This window comes from Podarcis erhardii (genome assembly GCF_964252035.2).
Source record: "Podarcis erhardii genome assembly, chromosome: 9".
In the NCBI taxonomy this organism is placed as follows: domain Eukaryota; kingdom Metazoa; phylum Chordata; class Lepidosauria; order Squamata; family Lacertidae; genus Podarcis; species Podarcis erhardii.
In genome coordinates, this window is record NC_138512.1 from 58,640,766 (window position 1) to 58,662,756 (window position 21,991).

At 44.7% G+C, this 21,991-nt stretch overlaps 1 protein-coding gene across 1 annotated transcript; it reads left to right on the forward strand.

Moving 5' to 3' along the window:
* Window positions 1-3,183: 3,183 nt before the first annotated feature.
* SLC9B2 (solute carrier family 9 member B2) lies at window positions 3,184-19,009 on the forward strand. The gene is made up of 12 exons (XM_081876955.1): window positions 3,184-3,475; window positions 5,316-5,415; window positions 6,631-6,811; window positions 6,922-7,092; window positions 8,728-8,870; window positions 9,889-10,016; window positions 11,113-11,288; window positions 13,285-13,391; window positions 13,628-13,777; window positions 15,445-15,553; window positions 16,831-16,967; window positions 18,306-19,009. Exons 2-12 carry the CDS (start codon window positions 5,326-5,328, stop codon window positions 18,543-18,545), a joined length of 1,632 nt encoding a protein of 543 aa, XP_081733081.1. The 5' UTR covers window positions 3,184-3,475; window positions 5,316-5,325; the 3' UTR covers window positions 18,546-19,009.
* The last annotated feature ends 2,982 nt before the right edge of the window (window positions 19,010-21,991 follow it).

A 21,991-nucleotide genomic window follows, 5' to 3' on the forward strand; every position in this document is an offset into this window, starting at 1 on the left:
TGTAGTTCTTTTCAGTTCCATGCATGTGCGGGTACAACCCTGCTTCCTCTTGTAGAACACGGAGAGCCATCGGAATTAAGGAAGGCTGTGGAAAGTGATGGCTAAAAACAGGCTTTTAATAATTGCTGGTTGGAAATAAAAAGGAAGGCTTAAGCTGCTTGCAGTGCCTCTCTTTTCGCTTTTCCTCAAAAGACATAACAGGCTTACCATGTACTCAAACTGTTTTTCCCGTCTCACTGTGCAGAGTTTGCTAAGCTTGTGCCAGACTTGTGTCTGGGATTGGTGCAGGGTAAAAGAACTGGGTGGTGCTGGAGGAGACTTGAGAGTCCCATGGACTGCAAGAAGATCAAACCTCTCCATTCTTAAGGAAATCAGCCCTGAGTGCTCACTGGAAGGACAGATCCTGAAGCTGAGGCTCCAATACTTTGGCCACCTCATGAGAAGAGAAGACTCCCTGGAAAAGACCCTGATGTTGGGAAAGATTGAGGGCTCAAGGAGAAGGGGACAACAGAGGACGAGATGGTTGGACAGTGTTCTTGAAGCTACCAGCATGAGTTTGACCAAACTGCGGGAGGCAGTGGAAGACAGAAGTGCCTGGAGTGCTCTGGTCCATGGGGTCATGAAGAGTCGGACACGACTAAACGACTAAACAACAACAAAAGAACTGGGTACATCTGAAAAACAGCCGCCTTGCTTTAGTAGCAGACCTTATAATTCAGAGAGGGGAGTGTATCTTTTTACACAGGGCCACATGCCCGTATCTGGCAGAGGCAACAGTGGGCACAGCAGTGATTGTAAATTTCGCCTTTGTATAGAAAGGTAGTTTCCACACGCACACAAACACACCTTTCCATCAAAGGAAGCAAGAGGCATCATCAGTGCTGCAGGACACATTCCACCCAGGCAAAAATGCATGAAGCAAGGCCAGTAGCAGGGGTGGCCTGGGGAGAATCTCACAGGCTAGAGAAGCTTGGAAAGGGGCTGCATTTGAACCCTGGGCCAGAGGCTTCCCACCCATGGAATAATGATTACACAAGAGCAGTCAGTAGGAGACAATATTTACCTAGGTGGATCAATGGCCCATGTTGGTGGAAGGCCACTTCAGGTATTGATTTGTTCAACATCTCATAACATGAAACTGTGGGAAGAGGTCCATCCCATTGCTACTCTGTGAAGGAGCTTTCGTTTCCATACTAATCCTTTTCACAGAGCTTGCCAACATTTCTTAACTGGCTTTTTACAAGCCAGTCTATATGTGTTTGTCAAATCATTGCAGCAATACTTTTTCAGACCTGCTTTGGGGGGGCAGTGGAACGCCACTGCAGCATCAGTGTGGAAAGGCAAAGGTTTTTCAGAGCTCCTCTGACATTTAAGTAAATTAATGTGATACATTAAGGCTGCAGTGGAGGGGATGCTTGCTGTTTTATTAATGGACCGCTATGTGTAAGAACAAATAAGCATGAAAACAAATGCATCTTCCCTAGCAAACAAAGCAAACCCTAATACTCTAGGGTGAAAGGTTCTAACTTAATTTGCCTAATGGTCATCTGGTCCAGCAACCTGTTCTCAGAGGCCAACCATATGCCACAAGCAAGACATAAATGCAATAGCACCACCCATGTGATTCCCAACAACTGATAGAACCTACTTTTTGTGTACACTCTATACCTTTAAAGCATATTATTTCTCAAAGAATTCTGGGTACTGTAGTTCACTCCCTCACAGTTACAATTCTCAACAATCCTGAACAAACTACACTGCCCAGTATTCTTTGAGGGGAGGAATGTGCTTCAAATGTGTTTTAAGGGTATAGTGTGTACACTGCTGGCTGGTAGCCAATGCTACTCTTATTCTCCATTAATTTGTCTTAACCCGCCTCCCTTTTAAAAAGCAATTTAGTAGCGACCACTGCATCCTGTGGCAGACTGTTTAACTTTCCTTGCCACGTTTGCTTTCTACCTGCAACAAATGCTTTGAGTGCCTCTTTTAAATAATTATTATTATTATTATTCATACCCTGCCCATCTGGCTGGGTTTCCAACAAAATATTAAAATACAATAGTCTATTAAACATTAAAAGCTTTCCTAAACAGTGTTTCCTGAGGCCCCAATGTGTGACATGATGCAGTTAACGCTATCAATTAACACAATCAGAGAGAGAGAAAGAGAAGCAAATCAAAATTCATTTAGCACCAGAGAGCAGCCTTGCTTGAAAGTACAGCCTGGAAAGCCTCCAAAAACACAGGAATTGCATCTCTCTTGGCTGGAAATAGGCCAAAAAGGATCTCCTCGAGATGCACAAAGCAGAATTAGATACCCGGGTTCTGTGACAGTGTATCTCAAGGCAAATCTAAAAAAATGTACTGTAGTATAAACACCAACAACTGGGAAACACTGGCCTGTGAGAGCTCCAGTTGGAGAACCTTTACCAGAGGTGTCATGGGCTTTGAAGACACTCAAACGCAGGATGAAAGGGAGAAACGTGCTAAGAGGAAGGCACACTTGGCAAATCCACACCGTGATCAACTCCCACCAGGGAACTAATGTCCCCACTGTGGAAGGACGTGTGGGTCCAGAATTGGCCTCCACAGTCACTTATGGACTCATTGGTAAAACCATGTTTATGGAAGACACAGTGGCGTAGCGTGGGGGGTGCAGGGGGTGCCGGCCGCACAGGGCGCAACATCTGGGAGTTAGGGTTAGGGATAGGGTTAGGGGGCGCAAATCCAGGGTTAGGGGGCGCAAATCCAGGGTTAGGGGGCGCAAATTACTTGCCTTGCCCCGGGTGCTGACAACCCACGCTACGCCACTGGGAAGACAATCCTACTCGGCTACGAGTGATCGCCAAAGAAGAAGAATGATAGCAAAACCACTTCAAAGCGCCTTGTTAGCGTTTCTCTCTCTCGCTGCAACAGCAGGGAATTGCTATAGGCCTGGAGAGCGCAATGGCAGCTTTAAGAGAAAGGCCACCTTTAATTGGCGTGCACCCTTATTGTGAAGTGGAATAGGCCACTGGGATCCTGCCACTCACGTTGCTGCATTTGCACCGTGGCCTTGGGCTGCCCTCTGCCAGCCAGTTGCTTCCTGGAAACAGATGTCCGCTTCCCTTTTATCTGCCAGCACTTTCCAAGGTGCGGGGTATCTTCCGCCGCGTTGCCGCTTTGCTATTACATCTGATCCCTGCAAGCGGAGCTTGGCAGCCCGCTCCCTCCAAATGGGTAAAAGGGAGGGCCCCTTATAAGCGCGGGCGCCACCAGCGTTGGGAGGGAGGCTTGGCAAAGGAACCCAGGCGAAATAGGCGTCTCCAAGCCGGCTCTGCCCGCGCGTCTTGTTGCAGCGTTTTGGACGGCTTGGCGAGCTCGCCTTCTCGGCCCCCACCGCTAGCAGCGGCAGAAAGCCGGCAGCCTGCGGATCAGCAGCCACCCTCGTCGCCTTCCTGCAATCTCTAGAAGGCCTGAGGCTCTTCCTTTCCTAGGTAGGCACGATTATTCCGCGCGTCCTCCTCTTTCAACCCCCCAGGAGCTGAACTGGAAGCAGGTCTGTGCGCAAAAGCGCACGCACCGCGGAACCGGCCAACTTATTTCCCACGATTCTATTCTATTCTATTTACAGAACCGCTAAAACATAGAAAAAGCGATCATTTAAAAGCATTTAAACCTTGATCAATATAATACTGTCTGCACATATGTAATGAAATCGAGGCAAAGAAAGCTTTCCATCAGACGCATGGTATTAGCGGCAATCTAGGCGTGATTACGCCCTTCTTTCCGCTAAGAGGAAGGGGAGGGAGCACGCGACGACCAGATTTCCCTGCGCGGGGGAAGGGCGTGTGCGCTCAGATGCGCCTTACATTATCTTTTGGGTTGTTTTTTACGTAGGCAGGGGATTGGCTCCTCCAGGCGTGCCATCCTTCCTTGGCAACTCTAAGAATCAGTTGCTCTGACTTGTTGGGAAAAGCAATCCTTTCGTTTCCATCTAGTTGCAGAAAGCAGAACCCAGAGAGTTGGCAGTAACCAGCTTGGCATTCTTGAGAATGAGCACATGTTCTTGTGGCTTGGCAGGCGCTGGCTCCCATCAGTCTTTTTTGACAAACACTCTCCAGTTAGCAAAGGAACAGAATGACCCCCAGCCACTTACAGTTCATCAGGCAGTTAAGTACAGAATGTATGCATGTGGCTGGTCAACACTGCATTGGTGCACCCAGGGTAGTTTTCAACTAAGGTTTACTCAGACCCATTAGAATTAATCAACATTACTTAGTCATTCTCATTCATTTCAGTGAGTGTACCCTGAGTAACACATTATATAGCTGCATATCACCCCAATTTCAAATAATCCAGCAGCAGCAGCCGCCCTGCAAGGTTGTGTAAACTGACAGTTTGGGCCATGGTGTGCGTTCACATGCTCACCATCAAGGCATCTGAATGCTATAAGCCACATAGCAGGCCTGCTAGGGTCAACCTAGACTTTACTTGCACAGCTTGCAATGACACCAATATTTTTAAAATTTAATACTAGATGCAGGGAAGGGGGCAATTCTATTCAGGACTGCAGCATGCATTTAATCCTTTCCTCTCCAGGCATGATCCTGATTTTTAAAAATCCCCCTGCTTAGAGCAACGATTAACCTGGGTGGGGGAGCTGCCATTGAATTATGGGAATATGAAATATAATTTAGAGACCCCTTGGTCTTCATTACTATATCGCATTTGGTGCTTAGAAAAGCTTGTTTTTGCCCACTGAAAGAGCATTAGTGTGCTGGGAGTGTGTAGTCCTTGCACAACTTTGAAAGGTCTTACTAATTTGGGTTTATTGCGGCTTGCTTTTGTATTTGTATGTCAGTGTTTTTCCAATGAAGTGACTCAAAAATTTCCCAGATACAAAACTGGTGACATCCTTCCATGCCTCAGATGGAATAGTTTGGTGTATACCTTCCCTGTGATCAGGATTGGGGGGAACCTGTCCCCCCTCCAGATGATTTTGGACTCCAGTTCCCTTTAGCCCCGGCCAGCCAGCATGACCAATGGTCAGGGATAGTGGAGATATAGCCTAGCAACATATGGAAAACCACAGGTTTACCAATCCTGGTTTAGTGCAAACAACCACTGATGAAGCGCAAGCATGAAAGGGCAATTTTCTTTCTTTCTTTCTTTCTTTCTTTCTTTCTTTCTTTCTTTCAAAAAGATGAATAGCAGAAAGTCATAATGCTGATAAAGAAAATCTGGAACCGGTAGGATTTATTACACCTGAAAGTTCTATTTGTTGATTGATAGGTAACTCTACTTTTTGCTGTTGTTGCTGCTGTTTTATCTTAGGTTGGTCAAAATGCCAGAGGACCTGGTGGCAGAGAGTGAGGAAACACTACCTGCTGCAAATGCAAGCTCAGAGGTTATTCCCATGCATCTAGTAACTCAGGTACTGCTGGTTCAGATCTTTTACAACTATGGATGACCTGAATAGAAGAACGTAAGAAGAAGAGCCTGCTGGATAGGGACAATGGCCCACCTGATCTATGATCCTGTTCTCGCAGTGGCCAGCCAGATGTCTATGGGAACCTTGAAAGCAGGACCGGAGTACAACAACACTCTCCCCAGTGGAGTGGATGCAAAACGTAGATATTGTGGCTAGAAGCCATTGATAGACTTCTCTTCCATCAGTTTGTTTAATTCTCTTTTGAAGCCATCCAAGTTGGTGGCAATCACTACACCCTGCAGTTGTGAATTCCATAGTTTAAGTAATGTGCTGTGTGAATAAACACTTAATTTGGCTGTCCTGAATCTTCAAGCATTCTGCTTCATTGGATGTCTGCAAGTTCTCAACCTGCTGTACCAGAGGCACAGCAAGATGCCTGTCTTTTCAGTCCTGGGGTCTTCTTCTCTACCCAATTGTGTTCTCGCTAAGGGGCAGGCTCTAGGTTATGTTATTCATGCTTATTAAAAATCATACTTAAGCAAGCCACTTATATTTTTGAAGAAAAATCTGCCATGCCGGAACATGGCTGTTAGCTGAGTTGGTTACAGCGTGATGCTGATAACGCCAAGGTCGCTGGTTTGATCCCCATATGGGCCAGCTGCATATTCCTGCATTGCAGAGGGTTGTACTAGATCAGGCATCCCCAACCTGTGGCCTTCTAGATGTTTTGGCCTACAACTCCCATGATCCCTAGCTAACAGGACCAGTGGTCAGGGATGATGTGGCTGGGGAAACCCAGCCAGATGGGCGGGATATAAATAAATAACATTATTATTATTATTATTATTATTATCCAAAACATCTGGAGTTGGGGGTGCCTGTACTAGATGACCCTTGGGTCCCTTCCAACTCACATCTGATCTAGATGGGTTCCTGCTGAAAATCCCTCCGTTGACACTCAAGAACCTCTGACATTGAAAAGGGAGTTGGCCTAAATGACCTCCAATATCCCCTACAGCTCTAAAATTCTGAGTCTTCTTCAGAGAAATGCACAGCCCACCCTAAATGCATTTACTCAGAAGTAAACCCCATCAATTTCAGCAGCACTTGTTTCCTTGTAAATATGCCAAGGATTCCAGCCTTGGCAGTTTGGTACTTTGGTGAAAGTCTACAAATTATGGTTGTTAGCGTTGATAGCATTTCCTCGTTTTAATTCAGGAAACCAGTATTTTGGACTCCAAAGCTGTTGATGGTCATACGCAAACTGAAGAGACTGCTCTGCTGAACAGCTGTGAGCATCAAACACAAGAGTCTGTGGCTGAGTCAAAGACATCAGGGAAACTGAGGAGAATATGTGCCTGTCCTCCACAAGGCATAATTGCCAGAATCGTGACAAATGGTATGTAAAAAGAAAGGGAAGAGGCAGGAATGTGTGAAGTTATTTTAGTAACATATCCACAAATGCTAAGAAATATATTCATGCCTCTCCAACTTTATTTCTTCTTCCAGTGGCAGCTGTGGTGCTGGTCTGGGCTGTGGCCTGGTCCATTACAGGCCAAGAGTGCCTTCCTGGTGGGGACTTCTTCGGAATTTTGTTCCTCTTCTTTTCTGCTGTAATTGGTGGTAAATTTATGGGCATCATTAAACTTCCTGGTCTACCTCCATTCCCTCCCCTTCTTGGTAAGTTGTCAATGAGCCTGCCATCATCTTGCTGTTACATAGGTTTGATCTGTGGACATGACAGGGCAGAGATTACAGGGAGGTTTATCTGCAGTCAGATTATATAACCTGTTGGTGTTAAGTTTAATTGTTAGATTAATCAACTCTAGCTTTAATTGATTAATTAGAGAGGAACAGTTTTATTTGGTGATGGCAAATTTTAATTGCTTGGGCATGGGTGGGTTTTTTTCTTGGTGGGGGCGGGTAGGCTAAATTATTCCTGGAGAATTTCTTTAATATGGAGTTAAAAAGAAAGGAAATGGTGCTTCTGTAAAAATTAATAAGCAAAAATAATTGACAGTATCTCAAGAAGCCATTTGCACTGTTAAATTGAATTGATTAATCAGCTAAAGGGCAAGTGATTACTCACTTAAAGATCAGCTTCAATCAGTTGACAACCTTGATGTGAATCCATTCTGTCAACAGTGCAGGTATCCTCTAGGCTACTTAAATCTTTCACAGAGATTTTCTTGGTGCTGAAGAAACTCTTGGAGTGAGGAGGTACTATTTTTAGTTAAATTGAAGCATGTTGTTTAATTTTTTAAAATATCTGCAACATCTTGAGAAATTAGGTACAGTGGTGCCCCGCAAGACGAATGCCTCACAAGACGGAAAACCCGCTAGACGAAAGGGTTTTCCGTTTTGGAGGTGCTTCGCAAAACGAATTTCCTATGGGCTTGCTTCGCAAGACGAAAATGTCTTGCGAGTTCCTGCGGGGGTTTTTTTTCCTTTCCCCCCCTTTTTCTAAGCCGCTAAGCCGCTTATCAGCTAAGCCGCTAAGCCGCTAAGCCACTTATCAGCTGATCCGCTAAGCCGCTTAACAGCTGATTCGCTAAGCTGCTTAACAGCTGATCCGCTAAGCCACTTATCAGCTGATCCGCTAAGCCGCTAATCAGCTGATCCACTAAGCCGCTAAACCGCTTAACAGCTGATCTGCTAAGCCGCTTATCAGCTGATCCACTAAGCCGCTTATCAGCTGATCCACTAAGCCCCTAAGCCGCTAATAGCGCTAATCCGCTAAGGCACTAATGGGGTTGCTTCGCAATACGAAAAAACCGCAAGACGAAGAGACTCGCGGAACAGATTCTTTTCGTCTTGTGAGGCACCACTGTAGATTGTATCAGGTCATGGTCCTATGAGTGAGTGACCTGGTAGTTCTAGATATGCTAACTTTCCCGATCTACAGAATGTCAACTTTAAGTTCCATTGAGGACGTGACTTTTTCAGATCAGGTACACTGCCTTTTTGCTTAACCTGTCCCATAGGATTGTTGTGAAGCTAATAGGGGAGAACCTGTTGTATGTCTAAACTGAGTTCCTAAGAGGAAGCGTGGAATACAAATATGAAAAATTTTATGCTGGGAAGCATATTTGACTGAATGCCAGGAGTATGGAAATGGGATTTTCCATTAGATCTGCAAATTCAGGAATTTGCATTAATCTACCCCCCTGTGTAACCACTGGCTCATATTCTTCCTCTTAAGCTTTTGGTACAGGCTGTATTTCTGTGAGGACAGAATGCTTAACCTGCGAAGGCATCTAATTTTATTCAGAATTTTTTCAGGCAGTGTGTTTTCCCATTCTCTGTTCCTTTTAGGAATGCTGCTTGTTGGATTTCTCCTTAGAAATGTCCCACTGATCAGTAACATAGTCCGGATCAAAGTGAAATGGGCAGTTGCCCTGAAAAATATCGCCCTCTCCATTATCTTGGCTCGTGCTGGCCTTGGCCTTGACCCAAAGGTAGAGCATTAAATGGTACTGTTGAATATCTCTTACTGGTGTTTAGTTAGAATCTCCTTTCCTGTAACTTGAATCCATTGGTTCAGGTCTTAGCCTCCAGAGCAGGAGAAAACAAGCTTGCTGCATCTTCCATGTGACAGCCCTTTAGATATTTGAAGATGGTTATCATATCTCCTCTCAGTTTCCGTTTTACCAGGCTAAGCATATCCAATCCCCTAAACCTTTCCTCATATAAGGCTTAGTTTAAGCTTAAGTTCTTGTAAATTTTGCATGAGGAAAACAGTTGTTCTGTGTGGGGAAGTCTGTTACCCCCATGCAGAACTGATTATTCACTTCATGGCCTTTTTGAACCTATGACTAATTTCCATCTATTTCTAAGCCATGTTCAGATGGCAGAATTTAATAAACTAAGAGTTGTGTTTGGATGCAAGAATGAGACACTCTCACACACATCCCTCACGTGCCCTCTTCTGGTGTGGTTGTGAGGCAGAAATTGGGAGCGTCTGTTTTTGGTTAACCATAGTTCAACCTATTGTTCAAATCTTGGATTATGGTTAGTCTTAACTATGGTTTGTTGCAAGAAACCAGCTTCATGAACTGTGGAGTGAAGTTGGCTTGTTTCAGCCACAGTTTCTCCAGGTTTGGACGACACAGCAAGCAGTGGTTAATATAAAATGAAGGCTTCTCCACTTCTTGTGGCTGTGTCACATAAGCTCACTGTGGCTCCCTGGTTTAGCATGGCTTCTGGACAAGGTCATTGTAAGCTCAGCTCACCGGGGGAAGTAGTCTTCACCATCACCAATTCCAACTCCACATGCTCTCTTGATAATATCCTGATCTCTTCTCTCCATCCCTGTTTGCTCTTGTAGTGAGAACCTCTGTTGATCCCAGAAAGAGATGAACTTCACATCCCTTACCTCCAAGCACCCTTCTTCTGTCCTATATTATGAAAGTTGAGCTGAGCAAAAACTTTCTTCTGCACTGATGCTGCTGATGTGTTAATATGCTTGTCTTTCAGGCTCTGAAAAAACTGAAGGCTGTCTGCTTAAGATTAAGCGTGGGGCCCTGCATAGTGGAAGCATGTGCGGCAGCTGTCTTGTCTCACTTCCTCATGCACCTGCCTTGGCAGTGGGGATTTATGTTAGGGTGAGCAGCTTTTTCCAGCTTTTTTTGGGGGGGGACACGACCCCTGACCATTAGGTCCAGTTGTGACTGACTTGGGAGTTGTGGCACTCATCTCGCTTTATTGGCTGAGGGAGCTGGCATACAGCTTCCAGGTCATGTGGCCAGCATGACTAAGCCGCATCTGGTGAACCAGAGCAGTCCCCGGAAATGCGGTTTACCTTCCCACAGAGCGGTACCTATTTATCTGCTTGCACTTTGACATGCTTTTGAACTGCTAGGTTGGCTGGAGCAGGGACCAAGCAACGGGAGCTCACCCCATCGCGGGGATTCAAACCGCCGACCTTCCAATCGCCAAGTCCTAGGCTCTGTGGTTTAACCCACAGCGCCACCCGCATCCCATTTCCAGCTTAGAAATTACATTTTTCTTTTTCTTGAACTAAAACTACCTTACATGAAAAACATTGATTGAAAGTGCACCTACCGCTTATATTTTGGTTTTATTTAATTTCTGCATTGTAAAATAGTACAGTGGTACCTTGGGTTACAGGCGCTTCGGGTTACAGACTCCGCTAACCCAGAAATAGTACCTTGGGTTAAGAACTTTGCTTCAGGGTGAGAACAGAAATCGCACGGCGGCAGCACAGCAGCAGGAGGAGGCCCCATTAGCTAAAGTGGTACCTCAGGTTAAGAACAGTTTCAGGTTAAGAACGGACTTCCAAAATGAATTAAGTTCTTAACCCGAGGTACCACTGTATCTGTGCTCTCTTCTGGCAGTTCTAGCAAACATAGGAAGCTGCCTTAGGCTGAGGCTTTGTACGCATTATTGGCTTGAAACGCAGCTAGGTCATTCTTCTCCTCTGTTTGGATGGAGGCCAGTTTGTGGGAAAACACATCGAAAATCAGTACAGTGGTACCTCGGGTTACATTACCTTCGGGTAACGTAATTTCGAGTTACGAACGCGGCAAACCCAGAAGTGTATACTTTTTAGGGTAAGTATGAACCGCTGGGACGAATTAAGTTCGTATCCAGGGGGTCCACTTTTGTATTTCATAAAAGGAAGTGGAGGAAATGCACCCACAAACAGGCATGAAGGGTTGATAGTGTGTTTTTGTTCAGGTTTGTTTTAGGTGCTGTGTCCCCTGCTGTAGTTGTCCCCTCGATGCTGATTTTACAAGCGGGAGGCTATGGTGTTGACAAGGGCGTCCCCACCTTGCTCATGGCTGCTGGGAGCTTTGATGACATCCTGGCTATTACAGGCTTCAATACCTGCTTAGGGATGGCCTTCTCCTCAGGTATCCTGGCTACTTCATAGAATCGATGAGCACCTGCATATGCCTTTCTCATTGATGCGATTGTTTGCTACATAGAGATGATGAGTTGCATGGGTGCTTTGCATGGAATAAGAAAACCACAATGCACCCCACTTGCAACCTGAAGTGGCACTCGCCTTTGCTTGTGAAACCTGGTGCTTTCGGGTGGAAGCTGGTGGGAGGCTGATTCTGTTGCCATAAGGCCGGAGTGCGCAACCAATTTTGAGGCTGGCCTGGAGTAAAAAATGGATGCAACGAAGCCTTTCCTCTTTCTTCCACTCTCCTCCTTTCCTTTCATCTCCCTCCTCTCTCTCTCTTACTAACACCTCCTTTTCCACCTTGCCCTCCTTGCTACCTGAATGAAACGTGGCTGAGGGCAACAGATTGCCCACTCCTGCCAGAAAGAGTTAAATTAGAATGCCTGTGGCTTTCTTCCTTTCTTCCATACTCCTACCTTCTGCATAAAGCTAATCAACACTTTAGATATTTCCTCTGGTAGTTCCTTAGCCACAGGGCTGTCTTAAGCATATGTCTTAAGCAAAGTTCCGCCCAGTGCCCCCTCCAGGTTGCCCAGTCCCAGGTGTGCAGGAGGGCGGAGCTGGCCGGCTGCCTCAGCATCTCACTGACTCGGTCACCCCCAAACTCACAGCACAGAGCCGCACGCAGCAGAAGAGCCCACCGCGGCGCTCCGACAGACGGGTGGGCTTTTCCCCAGACTCAACTCTCGGGCCCCAGACTCTCGGCCTGGCGCCCCTGAGACCCTGACACCCGGGTGTCCCGCACCCCTAGCACCTATGGGTAACACGGCTCTGCTTAGCAAGGAGATTGTTCAAAAATCCATTTGATCAAATAAGGGAGGTTTATAACCTGGACAAGAAAATTGGCTTTCAGGTGGAAAAATCAAAATTGGAAACAGAATTGTTAGATCCTAAAACTAAGAATCTGTCAAGAATGTATAACTTGCTGTTGAAATGGAATACACAGGATGAAATGGTTAAATCTGTTATGATCAAATGGGCACAAGATGTTGGGCATTACATTATGTTGGCTGACTGGGAAAAGTTATGGACCACAGGTATGAAGTTTACGGCATGTAATGCCTTAAGAGAGAATATAATGAAAATGATTTATAGGTGGTACTTGACACCAGTCAAGCTTCCAAAATTTATCATTTGCCCGATAATAAATGTTGGAAATGTAAAGAGATTGAAGGTACATTCTTTCACCTTTGGTGGACATGCGCAAAGATTAAGACCTTCTGAGAGATGATCTATAACGAAATGAAAAAGGTATTTAAATATACCTTCCAGAAGAAACCAGAGGCCTTTCTCTTAGGCATGGTCGGCCAATTGGTGCAAAAGGAGGATAGAACTTTTTTCATGTACGCCACAACAGCAGCAAGAATACTCATTGCAAAGTATTGGAAAACACAAGATCTACCCACCCGGAAAGAATGGCAGATGAAGATGATGGAATACATGGAACTGGCTGAGATGACTGGCAGAATCTGGGACCAAGGAGAAGAGTTGGTGGAAGAAGATTGGAAAAATTTAAAGTTTATCTTCAAAAATATTGCAAAATTAAGGATTGCTAGAAAGATGTTGGGAAAAGAAAATTATGTGGTTTTAGCAAAAAAGATATAAAGGATTGGTGAAAGAGAGAATGTAAAATGATAGTATATTAAGACAAATTATTAAGATAAAAATAAGGTTGGAAGGATTTGCTGAAATAACAAATTGAATTAGAATACAAAAATGGGAGGTGTGAGGAGGTCAAGGAAATAAGTGAATGTAAGTAAGTGATGTAAAGGTTTGATTTGTTCTTTATCCTTTTTTCTTTTTTCTGTTTTTTGATGGTGTATTGTTTTTTCTTTTTTCTTAATTTTGACTGTTATTTAATCTTTAAAACTTTAATAAAAAATTAATAATAATAATAAAAAAATCCATTTGAGCCACCTTCTCCTGCTTTGCCAAAACAGGCTCCATCCTTGAAAATATCTTTCGTGGTGTGCTGGAAGTTGCTGTCGGTATAGTAGCTGGTGGCCTTTTGGGAGTTTTCGTCTGCTACTTCCCAAGCAAGGATCAGGTAAAGAGGAAAAACATTTTGGCGACTCTGTTTTGGAGCATGAGAAGCAGGGAATGGTTAAAAAGAGCTCTCTATGCTTTAGCTGAAAATATTTAAAAGTGATTAATAATCATAATAATAATATAGATTTTTCACTCATGCAGATCTATTAACATTTTATTCTCTTCAAGCTTTCTTCTCATCTGTAGCATGACATTTTTCTCTGCTGTCTTCCATTTTTTATCTCCTGATCCTAGACATCCCTTGTATTCAAGAGAGCATTCTTTGTGGTGGGTCTATCTGTGTTTGCTGTTTTTGGCAGCACGTATTTTGGCTTCCCTGGATCTGGTGGGCTCTGCACAATTGTCTTGGCATTTCTGGCTGGTATGGTGTGGTGTGATGAGAAGGTGAGCGTTCAGTTAACACACTGTCCAAAAATCACGCTGGTTCCCAAATATGAGAGTTGTGATTTTCTTACAGTAGCTGGTTATTATTAACTTAGGCACTGGAAACAATTGTCCTGGCCAGCAAAGGAGATCCGTGCATGAAGGTGGGCTTCTCCTCTTGATGCAGATGCAAATCCCATTGAACTGACTAGGTCTGTCTTTCAATGAGAATGGGAATGGGCATCTCTGTCCCACTATTTGTTGCAAATGTCTAGAGCAAGATCAGGGCCAGTGAATCCTAGAGACTGAAAGTCAGGGAAATAGACAATTACAAGCAGGGGTTGCAGCAAAATGTTGCAATAGGAAATGCAGCAGCTCAGGATAGTACTTTTGCAAACCTTGGCGTTGCCCTGAGGCTGCAGCTGGTGCAGCTGGTGCGGTTTTCTGGCTACATAAAGCAGTGGCCTCTAAATTTTGGAAGTAGAGGGAATGGTATGTTGGAACAAGCTGTTGAACAAACAAGCTTAAAAACCATCACACAAAAAAATGTCCATTCAGCCAGGATTTATTCTAAAAGGTGTGTCTTACTTAATCTAAGTTGTCTTATCAAGTCAGCCCTGCGTTTAAAAACAAGCCTGGTAGCCATTGGCAACCAGGAATTCCACACAGGTGAGAGTACAAGCAAAAGAACAGAACTTGCTGCCTGCAAAAGGTTTTCCAGCCTGATTTTTGCCCATAAGACAGGCGCCTCTTATGAGTAAAAACCAGGAAATTATTTATTTATCTTTTTAATAAAATGTATGTACCGCTTGATTGCAAAAAACCCCCCAAAACCCTCAAAATTGTTTACAAAAAAGTTAAAACAATAAAACGAAGAGAAACTTAGAACCATACTTTAAACCAGTGGTTGGTAACCTAAAGCGCATGAGCCACAAGCGGCCCATTGGGGTTGTTTAACCTGCCCATGGACCCCCACCGCCTGCTCGGTCGGCTCCCATGCGTCGCGCTAAACCAGCATGGAGCAGAGCGGGGACCACCTTCTGCGATGCTGGCTGGCTTCCCATTGGCTACAGGAAGCTCCTGCAGCCAATGGGAAGCTGTGCATGCCTCCTCCGTGCCGGAAGGAGCGCTGGAAATAGCGTTTGCGCATGCGCACGCACCCCGGCCCACCGCATCGTCTGTGGGACCGTGAACCGGCCCAAGCCACAAAAACTTTGCCATCCACTGCTTTAAACCATACTAAAAGCAGATTACAATTGCCTCAACTTTCTAAGCATCTGGGTTAGGCTTGTCTAAACAGCAATGGCGGAAGACAGGAGTGCCTGGCATGCTCTGGTCCATGGGGTCACGAAGAGTCGGACACGACTAAATGACTAAACAACAACAACAACAAACAGCAATGTTTTTAGCAGGTGCAAATAAACATTTTTGCAGGCCACTTTAGGGGGCTGGGTTGCCTAGTTATCAGAATAGTTCTTTCAGGACATATTTGAAAGTCAATTAATACTGTTTTACAAAGAAAAATAGAATCAAACTTGCACTGTTTGAACAACTTTTAAAATTCATGCTTGGTATGATTATTGAAGGGGTAATTTTACATGTGTCTCCAGCCCCCCCAGCCCAATACTGGTGTGGGAAGCAATGCTGCCTGTCTTGCAATGCTGCCTGTCTTTGCTCCCCCCCTGCAGAGGAAAGTTGAAAAAATTGTTGCGGTTGCCTGGCAAATCTTTGAACCGTTCCTGTTTGGTTTAATTGGAGCTGAAATATCGATTTCATCTCTCGGACTTGAAACAGTTGGTAGGTCTCCTAAAGAAATCACCGCCATTCTGTGAACTAACTAGCTCACCTTTTGAGGGGTACTACTACTACTACTATTATTATTATTATTATTATTATTATTATTATTATTATTTATATCCTGCCCTATACCTGTAGGTCTCAGGGCAGTTCAGAGTCCTTCTTCCAAAGCTAGGAAAACTTGGAAGCTTTTTGTAAGAAAATGTGAAAAATCTTACGTTATTACCGGTATGTTGTTGTAACCTTTATATCTGCCCTACGTGGTAGGTTGGTTTATTTATCTGAAATCCAACCATTTGGTACAATGATGAGCAAGATGGTTTAGAATTGATTTCAATGCAGGCGTGCGCGCGCACACACACAAACATAATCTCGAAGTGCACACAACCCAGCAGCATTTAATCCCCGGGTTGATGGATTGGGATTCCAGGGTGTTTGTTGCAGTTTTGTTCTTTCTGGCAGGGAAAGTAGCAGTGAAGCAAGCTCCCTTCCCCTGTGGAGACCGTGGAGTAATGAACTTCTTTCCTGAGTCCAGTTTGTCGGTGGCAGTTATTGCCATATTGTAGTTGGGAAACTGACCTTGGGAGAGATTAACTCCCTAACAGGTCATCCAAGGAGTTTATAGCAGGTGCAAGATTCAAACTGGGGACTTCCCAATTCATACCTTAGAGACTAAGCCACTATTTGACGCCAGCTTTGAACTCACTTGCTCCTAACTGACTTCCCAGCTACTAGAAACTAATAATGTCCTAATCAATTCGGTTAATTACTCCAATGTTTCAATAATTATTTTAAGTAAAATATAAATTTGGGCCCAGGGTTCTCAGGCTATTCAGTCTTGTTTTGCTCTGCATTGCAAAACTGCTTCATCTTGTTTCCGTGTTTGTCTCGTCTGATCTGGAAGCGACCTACAGCCTTCAGTCAATGCACATAGATTTCCCTTTTCTGTTTTCTTACAAAGATGAGATCTGGCAGAGGTGGTACCATATGTGATAAAAATGCATCAGTTTGACTCTAGGTGTTTTAGGTTATTAATTAGCTATTATGAACCAATACATCTACCTTGAGTTCTTATTTTGAAGGCAGACAGGATGCCAACAGATTAGTAAAAATAGTGTTGCTGTTGATGGCTCTGTTTGCAAAAACAATTGCAAAGGGTTTCTAGCTGTTGCTGCTTCATCTGAATAATATCTGCCTGTCTCTATTGACCCATGCCTTTGGTTGTTCTTACTAATAAGATGAAGGCCAGGCTAATGAGTCATATTTCTCTGTTGCAGGGCTTTGTGTGGCTACACTGGGAGTTGCACTGATAGTCCGAATTGTGACAACATTCCTGTTGATGTTTTGTGCCGGCTTTGACCTCAAGGAGAAAATATTTATTTCACTGGCATGGATCCCTAAAGCAACCATCCAGGTGCAGTATGCAGTAACAGACCTGTATGTTCTACAAACAAGGGGGCAGTGGTGTAGCGTGGGTTGTCAGCACTCGGGGCAAGGCAAGTAATTTGCGCCCTTAACCCCTAACCTGCCGCTGCTGCCAGCTTCTTCTTGCTGCTGCCTGGGCTGGTCGGGTGTGGTTCTCACCCGTGCTCAGCGCTGCGCTGGGCGGCCACTGCACTGTCCCTCCCCCAGATAGTCCCTCCCTCACTCTCTCTCCGCTCCGCACCGCACCGCACGCCTGGCACCCTCCCCCTCCACAGTGGGCGGCGACCCGGCAGCTCGGATCGGATTCGCACAGCCAGCACTGCAGTGAGAGAGAGTGAGTGAGCCAGGTAGGGGCAGAGAGCTGCGAGTGCAAGCGCCCCCCCCCAAATGTTGCGCCCGGTGCGGCTGGCCCCCCCTGCACCCCCACGCTACGCCACTGCAAGGGGGTTAACAGCCTATTACTTAAAGGTACTTTTGCTATGGTACACTATGGTATACTACTATGAATAGGTATTTTTAGCCCATCTAATAAAAAGTCAAGAGCGAGTCCTGGGCAGCAACTAACTGGTAATGGGTCATATTCTGAAGGAGTCAGCAATACAAACCCACAACACACCATGGCCACCAAAGGGAATTGAAGCTTTAGCATAGCCTTTCTGCTATGTGTTTGCTCCCATTTGGTTGTGGCTTGGCACCTGCTCAGGAGTCAGCAGCATGAAGAATATAAGATGAGCATTCTGGCCCAGTTCTTGGTGCTTTTTCCTTTGTCCCTCGATTAAAAGAAAGCAACCGAGTTGCATAATAAAGGTGGGCACATTGCTAGAGGTCGATTGGGCCCCTGCGCCACCAAAGGTAGTCAAGATTAATGCATCTAAACTTTAGAAGTATAGATGGATCATTTGAATTGTGCTCCTAAGGCTCTTGAAAGCCAGCGATGATCCCGAACGATTGCTTTGATAATGAACTTCCCAGGAGGCAAGTTGGTGCATTCTGCATCAATCATAGCGATTGAATATGAGAGGGACCTTTGAAGACTGATCTGTTATGTAATGAAGACTGGTCTGTTATGTAATCAAGCTTTGAAGATACTACAAGAAAGGACCTGTTGGATCCCCACATGAGACTCTCTTTCACACTTTTGTCCCTGTAACACCAGCATCGGGAGACTCTGAACCGGAAGGTGGGTTTTTAAAAAACAGTTTCCTTGAATGCTTTAGCTGAGATTCCTGCATAGCAGAGGGTTCAACTAGATGGCTCTTGCGATTTCTTCCAACTCTACAATTCTGAGTCTTCACAATGATGGTTTTGTTGTTCTGTCTCCTGCCAGGCTGCAATTGGTTCTGTTGCCTTAGATACAGCCCGAAGTCAAGGTGAAAAGGACACAGAGATGAAATACGGCATGGATGTCTTGACAGTGGCTTTCCTGGGAATCCTGATCACAGCTCCAATTGGAGCACTGATCATTGGCCTGGCAGGGCCACGACTTCTACACAAGGCTACTGAAGCAAACAGTGATGGTCATGGACATGAAGGAAGAGAAGAAATGGAAACATCTGGAGCAGTGTAAGGGTCAGGTAATGGCCCCAGAATCATATAAATCAGTACTCTGCACTGTCTAGGTATCACAGTGTTCCGTAGTGGCTTGCAGAAGTCTGAAAGTCCATAGAATACATTGCAGTCAGAGGACTAATGGATAATATATGACTGAATTAAATCAACCTCCTCAGCCTTGACTTGGATGTTCTTGAGAGCTATCACAAGCAGAGTACATCCTTTGGACATGCCACTTTACTGCTGAAATATGATCAGTCTGATTTGGGAATATGAGTGCCAATAAAAGGAAACTTTTGAGGTGGTTCCTGAGAATTAGTAAAGTTCTGGAGCAGGAAGATATGCAGGATTGATAATGTAAACAAATAACCAAAAGTGAGATCTTGGATTTTTCAAACAGCTGAGAAAGGCATTCCATTGCTCATTCATGTTCAGTAGACAGTATTTTCCCAGTCTTTGGAATAAACTTTCACCACCTGATATTTAGTCTCCTTTCTTATATCCTAAAATATTAAAGTGTTTTAGATAGAGGTTTCGCCCAAATAACAGAATATTGCAGTGCAATTGGACACATGTGTCCTCAGATGTAAGCCCCGCAGAGCTTTAATGGCAGGTAAGTCTGTATATGATTCAAGCTTTCATTAATCTATTTGATTACTTGAAAAACTGCACAAATGTTCTCAAGAGAAGCCTATGTACTTTGTTTTTTAGATGGTGCAGTGCGCGTGCTGCAGTAGGCATCAGAACAGGTATTCCCCATTCTCACACAAGACAGAATGCCACTTCTTGGTACACTTTCAATCTATAATAAATGTAAGCATTAGTACCAGGAAAAGGCTCTAAGTCAGAGCTTTCCAAACTCTGGGCCGCAACATGTTAGTGTGTCGGCTGCAGTGTGTAGGTGTGTCATGCAAATGCTCCCCAGTCACCTCTCAGGGTTGGAAAGGGGTTAGTTTAACCTCTGATTTGCTAGTAAAACTGAATTATTGTGCCACAAAACAATGCAAAACTGAATTATTGTGGCGCAAAATGATGCATGTCTAAAAAGTGTGTCGCCAAAATGAAAAGTTTGTAAAGCTCTGTTCTAACTATTAAAAAAACCTGATTGACAGGATTACAAGTCATGTAAGGGCAATGTGGAGGGGATGCGGGTGGCGCTGTGGGTTAAACCACAGAGCCTAGGACTTGCCGATTGGAAGGTCGCCGGTTTGAATCCCCGTGACGGGGTGAGCTCCCATTGCTCGGTCCCCGCTCCTGCCCACTTAGCAGTTCGAAAGCATGTCAAAGTGCAAGTAGATAAATAGGTACTGTTCTGGCGGGAAGGTAAATGGCGTTTCCATGCGCTGCTCTGGTTCTCCAGAAGCGGCTTAGTCATGCTGGCCACATGACCCGGAAGCTGTACGCTGGCTCCCTCGGCCAGTAAAGCGAAATGAGCGCTGCAACCCTAGAGTTGGTCACGGCTGGACCTAATGGTCAGGGGTCCCTTTACCTCTACTTTTAAGGGCAATGTGGAAGAAAAAACAAGTCTTGATTAGGGTGGAAGCCTGCTCAAGACCGTGTTTGAGAAGACCTCATGTAGTGGTTGTAAGGGGTTACTTGTGCGTAAGTTGCCTTCAGTTTTGGTTAGATTGCCTGGCCAAGCATGCTTTGGCTGACAGCTCACACTCCGTGGCCGGTCAGTCACTTGCAGAATCCGTCAGTGGGCGTTTCTTGAACCTCTTCCAGCATAAGAGCTGTTTGACGCCAGGTCTCCTCCTACTTTCCCTGCGCAGAACTCGTCTGCGCAAGTAAGGGGAAGGCAGAGGCGTGTCAGCACTCTCTCCACTAGTCTCTGGTGAAGGGTCTTGGAGACCTGTCTCCAAATCCTCCATCTCCCTCTCTTCTCTACTGGTGTTACGCTGAATTCCTTCCCCCCTGCTGGTCCCCTCTCCTGCATCGCTTTGGAGCCCTGCCTCCACCTCTCGCTCTGATGTCAGTTCCCTGACACCTCATCACCAGCCCAACACTCTTCTGAGCTGATCAGTGGGGTGTTCTGCTGACATACAGAGCTTAACAGCTTTTATTGGGGTGGCAACGTTCTCACAACCTGATTAATGAGAGACCACAAGTTAGCTTTGAAAGGAAAAGCACAGGAAAACTGCATTTGTGGGTCAAATCCCCTCAATCATTCCATCCTGGAAGACCTACTCCCTGCCTTGCAGACCTTCTCCCACTTGGCCTGGGAGGGCAGCGCACTGACTCCATCTACAAAAGCTGATGCAGCTGAAGAGACCAGAGATAGTCTTGATAGTCTCTCAGTTCAGACCCAGGTCACCGAACCTGAGCTTCCACAGCTGCTGGCAGCAGCAGCAGCAGGTATGTTCTGTGCTTATGAGAATATTTTATTCTCTAGCTAATTATGCTGTTCTAAATGGGGATTTTATATTTGGCTTCCTTTAGTGGTGTTTTCTTTTGAAATGTTTTAAGATTTATTTTTCTTAACTTTTCTACATTGAATGTGCATTCTGTAGTTGACCACTTTAGCAATGTTTTATTTTGAAATCTTTAAGATAATAGTTTAGTTTCTTGTTGATTATGTTGCTTTGAATGAATACTTTATATTTGATTTACTTCAGTAATGTTTTATTCTGGCTTGTTTTATTCAGTCTTTTAATGTAGGTTGTGAACCACTTTGAGATTTCCCCCCCACACACACCTTGAAAATATAAAGCGGTATAGAAAAGAAATGAGTAATAATAATAAACATAATAATAATAATGTTCCTTTCACATTTTAATCTTTTAAGCCCCTCACCCTCCTTCATGCTGACACTTTTTTTACACTCTAGGGAGACATAGCCTTAAGATACAAACAGTCTCAGACCTTGCAGACCCCAGACCCATACAGTGGTGCCCCGCAAGACGAACGCCTCGCAAGACGGAAAATCCGCTAGACGAAAGGGTTTTCCATTTTGGAGACGCTTTGCAAAACAAATTTCCCTATGGGCTTGCTTCGCAAGACGGAAATGTCTTGTGAGTTCCTGCGGGTTTCCCCCCCTTTTTTCCCCCTTTTCCTAAGCCGCTAAGCCGCTCATCAGCTGATCCGCTGATAAGCCGCTTAACAGCTGATCGCTAAAAGCCGCTAAACCGCTAATAGCACTAATCCGCTAAGCTGTCAATGGACTTGCTTCGCAAGACGAAAAAACCACTATACAAAGAGCCTCACGGAACGGATTAATTTCGTCTTGCGAGGCACCACTGTACATTCAGCAAGGACTAATGAAATAAATGGTGTTCTGTGATAGAGATAGATAGATAGATGATAGACAGATAGATAGATAGATAGAGATACATAGATATTTGTAAAGATCTGCATTTTGGAAAATATTACTGTTCAAGAGGAAAAATTATTTGCAACAATATAATTTTTACCCTTATGTCTATGTGTATTTGGTATAATATTTTTATAACAACTTTTTATTTG